Source organism: Saccostrea echinata, unplaced genomic scaffold (genome assembly GCF_033153115.1).
Source record: "Saccostrea echinata isolate AGI-Se365-2 ecotype Australia unplaced genomic scaffold, CSIRO_AGI_Sech_v1 ptg000030l, whole genome shotgun sequence".
In the NCBI taxonomy this organism is placed as follows: Eukaryota; Metazoa; Mollusca; class Bivalvia; order Ostreida; family Ostreidae; genus Saccostrea; species Saccostrea echinata.
The window spans coordinates 9,142,501-9,150,000 of NW_026889779.1; the positions used below are offsets into that span (position 1 = coordinate 9,142,501).

General features: G+C 35.2%; 1 protein-coding gene across 2 annotated transcripts in view; it reads right to left on the reverse strand.

Annotated features, from left to right (window-relative positions):
• Positions 1-672: 672 nt before the first annotated feature.
• The window catches only part of LOC133197230 (activin receptor type-1-like), a 19,415-nt gene continuing 12,587 nt past the window's right edge, over positions 673-7,500 (reverse strand). For both annotated transcript variants that reach the window (XM_061333154.1, XM_061333155.1), the window contains exons 3-8: positions 4,301-4,493; positions 3,811-4,028; positions 3,292-3,391; positions 2,133-2,753; positions 1,799-1,929; positions 673-1,547 (exon numbers count right to left, since the gene is read on the reverse strand). In XM_061333154.1, the coding sequence (XP_061189138.1) occupies positions 1,401-1,547; positions 1,799-1,929; positions 2,133-2,753; positions 3,292-3,391; positions 3,811-4,028; positions 4,301-4,493 (1,410 nt within the window). In that variant the 3' untranslated portion in view covers positions 673-1,400. The remainder of the gene's footprint in view (positions 1,548-1,798; positions 1,930-2,132; positions 2,754-3,291; positions 3,392-3,810; positions 4,029-4,300; positions 4,494-7,500) is intronic.

The following is a 7,500-nucleotide window of genomic DNA, read 5'->3' on the forward strand; positions in this document are numbered from 1 at the left end:
TTATCGATATGAAATTGAATATCCAACCTTATATTTTAGAAATGTCAGCAAGAAAAAATCTGAAAAATCTGTACAATGTAAAAATAGCAGCGACGACATCGAAGGAGACGCGACGAAGATGAAGAAACTCGCCATCACAATACAATTTGATTTGTCATCTCATCACATGTATTAACTTAACTGATTTACAAATTTAATATTGCATAACTTTGTTATTCTTCGTTTTTAGCATTAATTTACTTATGTTTTGTAAAGGATGGCAGTCTTGAAAAATAATTTTCCGATCACAAAACATTGTCGTAGTCGGAGCTGTCGGATTCTGAATGTTTCGAATAAAAAACGAAAATATCTCAAAAGTCTTATACCTTAGAACTAGTTAATGTTTCTATAGTAATTAAAAAGCACGCTAGGCATTAGTTTTTTCAGCATTTTTCGTAATTTAGCTGCATTTGTCGTTGATAACTCCGTAAATAGTTTACATATTCTCATCTCTCTATCACTGAATTGTCGCCTATGACGTCAGAGCAGTAATTCGCCGAAATCCGACTGAAATATGCATATTGCCATATTTGAATTTCAACTCTCAATATCTCTTAAAATATGCTTACAATAACGTTTATTGTATTCAGTATTTTAATAAACAAGGTTGTAGATAATATTTTTCATAAAATTACGATTTTTGAAAGATCATGCGACAAGTCCTTTAATTGAAGAACATACAATCTCACACTCAGATAATAATAAAACATGAAAAGAAAACCTCAGGTACACATTTTTCTCAGACAGTTATTTCTTTATGAAACTACCCATCCAATAATCTTCATATGGACCATGCATCATACAAAGCAGAGAGCATGCAGCTATTTGACTTTAACAATTATAATCTACACTCCCACCATGATTTCCCTGGAATGTATAATATATTCAATAGCGCTCTGGCCTGCCAGACCTCAAAAGAACTGTACACTGTGTTCCTTACTGACATGAATAACAGGTGTACATTGTATTATCCATTAACAACCATGGCTAAAACACATTTCTTACAATTATTTGATACTGATATTTATGCTAAAATGCTTTTGAAAACTTTTATTTCTTTTTACATAAATTTTGAAAACTTTAACTTGCACCCTATATACATTTAAATGCACTGCCCTTAAAAATGATGAATTCTTTTATAGTTCATTATTCACCTAAAAATTAAAATATCCCAATAAACAATAACAATTATACCTGATTCTTCTGCAAACAAAATATAAAATTTTTCACACTTGATCTGTTCAATTCAGGTTCTAGTTTATCTGTCTACAGCAACCCAATGATCATTTCAGATGAGAGGAACTGAATCAGACACACTTATGGCAGGCATCCAATCAGAGCTCAGTACTTGACAGTGACCTTCAGCATTTGTTTGTGTCCTTGATCTTTTTGCACTGAGGCTGATTGAGCAGTTGGTTAATTGTCTTTTTAATCCTAAGACTAGTGAGTCTGGCTTTTGGGTTACACATCCAACATTCCTGAATCAATTTACTCATCTGGAGTAAAATCTGAAGCAAAGCAATAAAACAAGATTAAACAAGTCTCTATTTCATATGTAAATGTGCTTGCTGTTTTTATGTCATATTCAGATCCCTGATTCAGTATAACCCATGCAACCCACTTACTAATCTTTTAACAATAAATTTCAACAAAATGACCCTTCAAAGTAGTCCTTTGTACTAAGGGTGTTTCAAATTTAAAAATGCATTGTCATAATCTAAAAATATTATCTTATTATGACTAAGAATAAACAACATACAGTGTCTGAGGACCATCTGTTGGGAATTGCTGGTCGTTGTTGATCAATGACGACAACTTTCTTCATATCGTCAAATGAAGGATCAGAGGGTACCACATCCCAAAATGGTGGTTTATAGTCATCAACCATACCTGTGAAAAAAGAAAAAAAAGTATAGAAAAAGAAGTAAAACTATAAATATCCTCTGTTTCAGTGGCAAAAATAGGGTTCTTTGTAGCTTGCTTGTTTACCCAAGAGCAGTGACAGAATTGTAGGATAGCAGTAACTCAATTCATAAGTATAGAAATCATGTTAGTGCAATCTACAAGTATCAATTCCTCATAGCTTTTCGTACCTTCTGTAACACATCTCCTTGCCACCTCCCAAATGACAAGGCCAAATGCATACACATCCACCTGTTTGAAAGCCTCAAAGTACTCAGGATTCAAGGTTTCATCAAGAAGCTCTGGGGCCATGTACCGCTTAGTGCCTACTTTATTATTACGACCCAAGTCTATCTTATTGTTCTCTTGAGTATGTGTCACAGCAAGTCCTAAATCTCCAATACAGCAAGTACCATTGCCCTTCACCAAAATATTCTTTGATTTTATGTCTCTGTGAGCAATGGCAGCTTTACCCTGGTTTCCAACAATCTCCGTGTGAAGGTGCACAAGACCTGCAGCTGCGGAGTGACAAAGACGTAACATTTCCTCCCAATCTAAAGTTGTGGATTGGAGGTAGTCGTAAAGTGAACCATTTTCATGGTAATGCATGATTAACCAAAGCTGAGTACAAGAATTCCGACTGGTCATATCAGAGGCATAATATCCCAGAATTCCCTCGTGTCGGAGCAGACAGGTGTTGTATATCTCGGTTTCTCGTAACCAGCTGGCTTCATCTCTGGATGAAAAGATCTTCACAGCTAAATTCTCATCATGGTATCTCCCTCGCCATACTGACCCATAGCGTCCTTTACCTGTGTAAAATCAGGTAAATATCAGTAATGACAAGCATTCATCAATACAAGAAATTTGTAAAATTGAAATATTGAAATTCAACATATTTTTTGTATCAACCATATACATGTATCAGGTGTATCTTACACAGCTGTTATCATACATATATGAAATCTCTGCTTCAAATACTGCCAAACTTTAAATTTTCGGTGGTGGCTTCTCTCAAATGTTACAATATATAAAAATAATGGTTTATATTTAATTTTTTGGCTTTGTCTAGCAATTTATATGAATTATTAGTTTTCAGTTCATTTTGCATTATTTGAGGTGATACATACATGATACATGCAACATAAACACAATCAAACTAACAAGCTGCCCTGGGGAAAAACAAACATGCCACTGCCAGAATTTAGCCACATTACCTGTATTTAAACCTATCAAATGTTCTGAATTGTTTGAGTTGTTGACAAATTTGTATGAAGTAGATATCATTATAACATTGCATCAAAATAATCTATGACAACAAGGAGTTTCTTTCTACACTATTAGTCTTACCAATACATTCTATGAGAGAAATACTCCTTGCCACAGTTGCCTGGACCAGAAAAGGAAGACCAGATCCACTCCCAGATGTGCAAGACTCGTCAATCAGTTCCTATAAAGGTAATTCTTATATAAGATGTTTTTATTACATTTTATAGTTTTTATTACATTTCATAGCTTTACACTCTTTAAGAAATAAAAACTCAGTATCATTCAATAAACCTATCAATGATAATTTGTCTGCACAGGAAGTTAAGAATTTTCATCTTTTTTCATGTGTAAAATGGCTACATTGGTGACAAGAATGATAAAATATACAGGTAAAGAGTTGATAAAGGTATTATTTATGCACTTTAATCATTTATTTTGCCCTTTCATCTACAATATTCTCCAAAGACATTTTTCTCTCTTTTGATCAAATTCTTCAATCCATGAAATGTTATAAATTTGTCAACTTTTATTTTCTTTCCTTTTAAGCTGTCTTCACTTTAAAAGTTTACCTGTTAATTCTAATTGAGTGATCTCCCTTACCTGCAGAGTACTGTCTCCAACCTGTGTAACCCTGATTCCCCCATACTCCTGCGGCAGAAGTTCCTCCCTCACTCTCGGGCTCTCTTGACTTCCGGGTTGCCGTTTCTGGAGGTGTCGGAATACAAGGACCACGATTACCACGGCTACAATCAAGACTCCAATTGGAACCAGTACAGCCATTAACATGTTCATGTTAAAAGTTGTCTCCTCTGCCACTACTACAAACATAATCATCAAAATTCAAAATTAATGTACGTTTTAAGTAGATTACTAGATAGTTTGAAAAACTCATTATATCAATCCTTTCAAAATTGTTCGTATATACATGTATATATATATATATAAAACATTTTCTCAATCTGAATTGTTTGCAACTCTCCATATCCAAGCAAAAGTGGAGCGTTCAAACAAAAGATTGATGTCACACATGGACTGTAAAAATTATAACTAGATTGTAAAAATTATAACAGAGATGCCGAACAAGTTATACCTTTGGGTGGTAGTGTCAAGTCTTCAACGTCTACATTACAGAGATTATAGGCACAGCACTTGACCACAAGGTTTGGACCTCCTGAATCTGGTCTCCATACCACATTCCTCCTCCCTTGACAGTTTAGCAGGTGCTTCTCCTTGTCTGCCCCACAACCTTTACGAATACCATCCTCCCCATTCAGGGCAAAACACTAGAAAAAAGGGCATATGTCCATCAAAATCACCATCAAGACAGTCAAATAGATACAAACCTAAAATTCAAGAATCTGCTGTAGGATTGATCAAACTTCCATCTACTCTTGACAATACATAGTGTGTTTTGGAATCAGATATGCCTGGTCCTAAAGCCGGAGTTGATGTCTGTTAGCAGTAACAGATATAATTTTATTTTCTAATGGTCAGTTGGGACATCAAAACTCATGTCAGTAAATACTTGATTAAATTACAGATAATTTACTGACAGGAATGTTCACAATACATCCATCTACCTTCATTATTTACTGGTGCCCAACTATTGGCTACCTTTTATTTTTTGCTAACCTCGCTAAGGCCAAAAAAAAAAAGTCTTGTTTCCTGCTACCAGCCTGAAAAAAATAGGGTAGGTAGGTAGGAAAATTATTTTATTTTATATTTTTATTTTTTTTCCGACAACATTTTTTGGATTTGAACTAATAAAAGATAAAATCAAACATGTCACAGGTCAATATTGTCTTTCTATGCACAACTCAAGTGGTATTTTATGAAAGTCCATATTTAAAACAAGAATTTCATGAAATGCTTGTTTTGTGTTAACAAGGAAAACAATTACGTTGACAGAACGATGGAATTCCGGAAATTCTCAATTTTTTTTCTTCCAAAACTTAAAAAAAAACTTTAGGGTCGGGTGCAAAAAAATAGGGTAGGTCGAGTAGCAGGAAACAAGACTATTATTTTTTTTGGCCTAATATACTTCTTACTGAGTGTGATCAGTTGAAGTTAGATACTGAAACATTCTAACACATGAATTAGTAAGCTTGAAATTAACCATGCCCCCGGTATTGTTGTGGATACAGTTAAAGCCCCCGCCCAGGATAAAGTAATCTTAATAAGGGCAGTAGTACTCCCTCCTGCCCCCTGGAGGTGTTACAGTAATTTTTATTATTATACCTCTACTGTTATTACTCTATATAAAATTAATACCATAAAACTGTCTATTTCCCTGAGAAGATACTATTTCCCTCATCGGAGGACTACTCCCTGAAAAATCAGAGCTACTCCTTGGGACTACTCTCTCATGAATGTTTATTAAGAATTAAAATGAGCAGTGGGTGGAGGCCGTGGAGCGTTCAAGTATTCTCGAGTCTGTGATGTAATATTATTAGCAATGTAACTATGATGTCAAAACATTTCGACATGCCATGTCGAAATCATAGTGGAATTCTAGAAAAATGAAGACAACGATAATCCTTTGAAGTGTCAGTGAAATTATTTCATATTTTTTAAAATAATTTTATTTTCCTCGATATTGATGCATTAGTTATCTTACAATATTTTTAATCACATGCATTTGTGATTATTTAAATGCCTCTATATTGCTTTAAACATAGGTATAATCAGAGATTACAGAGCTCACCTCAACGAATGTTGTCTTTAAGTAAGGCAAAGTCCCACATTAAACTAATAATCTAGGACTGTGCATCCCTAGATGCAACATTTATGCAATTTTGGTCTGATAGGGCTTGCAGTTACTTGGGAATCAACTTATCTGAAAACTTAAAACTAATCACTCATCCAGAAAATGTAAGTCAAATCCAGCATCCATGGCAAGTTTGAGATTGTTCGTCCCTTGATGTATCATCCTTGCAAGTTTAGTCAATATAGAGCTTACAGTTACTTGGAAATGAGATCTACTCCAAAAACTTTAACCTGGTCACTCATCCAGAAAATATAGGTCAGATCCAGCATCTGAAGCAAGCTCAGTAGTGTGCATCCTTAGATGTATCATCCATGCAAGTTTGGTCAATATAGGGCTTATAGTTACTTGGAAATGAGATCTACTCCAAAAACTTTAACCTAGTCACTCATCCGGAAAATATAGGTCAGATCCAGCATCCGAAGCAAGCCCAGTAGTGTGCATCCTTAGATGTATCAACCATGCAAGTTTGGTCAATATAGGGCTTATAGTTACTTGGAAATAAGATCAACTCCAAAAACTTTAACCTAGTCACTCATCTGGAAAATGTAGGTCAGATCCAGCATCTGAAGCAAGTTCAGTAGTGTGCATCCTTAGATGTATCATCCTTGCAAGTTTAGTCAATATAGGGTTTATAGTTACTTGGAAATGAGATCTGCTCCAAAAACTTTAACCTGGTTACTCATCCAGAAAATGTAGGTCAGATCCAGCATCCGAAGCAAGTCCACCAGTGTACATCCTTATATGTATCATCCATGCAAGTTTGGTCAATATAGGGTTTATAGATACTTGGAAATGACATCTGCTCCAAAAACTTTAACCTGGTTACTCATCCAGAAAATGTAGGTCAGATCCAGCATCCGAAGCAAGTTCAGTAGTGTGCATCCTTAGATGTATCATCCATGCAAGTTCGGTCAATATAGGGCTTATAGTTAATTGGAAATGAGACCTGCTCCAAAAACTTTAACCTGCTCCAAAAACTTTAACCTGCTCCAAAAACATTAACCTGGTCATTCTTTAGCTGAAATTGCAGCATCTGAAACCTTGACTGGTACAATGAAACACACTAGAAGCATCCTCCATGCATCTCTGACTAATATAGGCCATAGAAGTACTTGAAAAGAAAACTGCTCCAAAAACCTTAACCTTGGACGCCGACGCCAACACCAACACCGAGGGTATTACATAAGCTCCCCCAACTTCATTAAGGTGAGCTAAAAATTGTCTGAGTCTCTATTTTAATAAATCTCCATTGATTGTTTCGGTATAATAAAACAGTTATGGAATGGGTACTCAGGAAATATCAAATTTATGGTTCCCCTCAGCAGGAAACTATTTCCCTCAAAATCAGCTTCGCTGCCTCAGGAAATAGTTTCCTCCCTTGGGGAACCATAAATTTGCTATTTCCCTCCTACCTATTCCATAACTGTATATTATGGATACATTAGAAGGCTATAGTACTCACCCCTGCCCCCTGGAGGTATTATAGTAATTTTTATTAGGGATACATTAGAAGGCTATAGTAC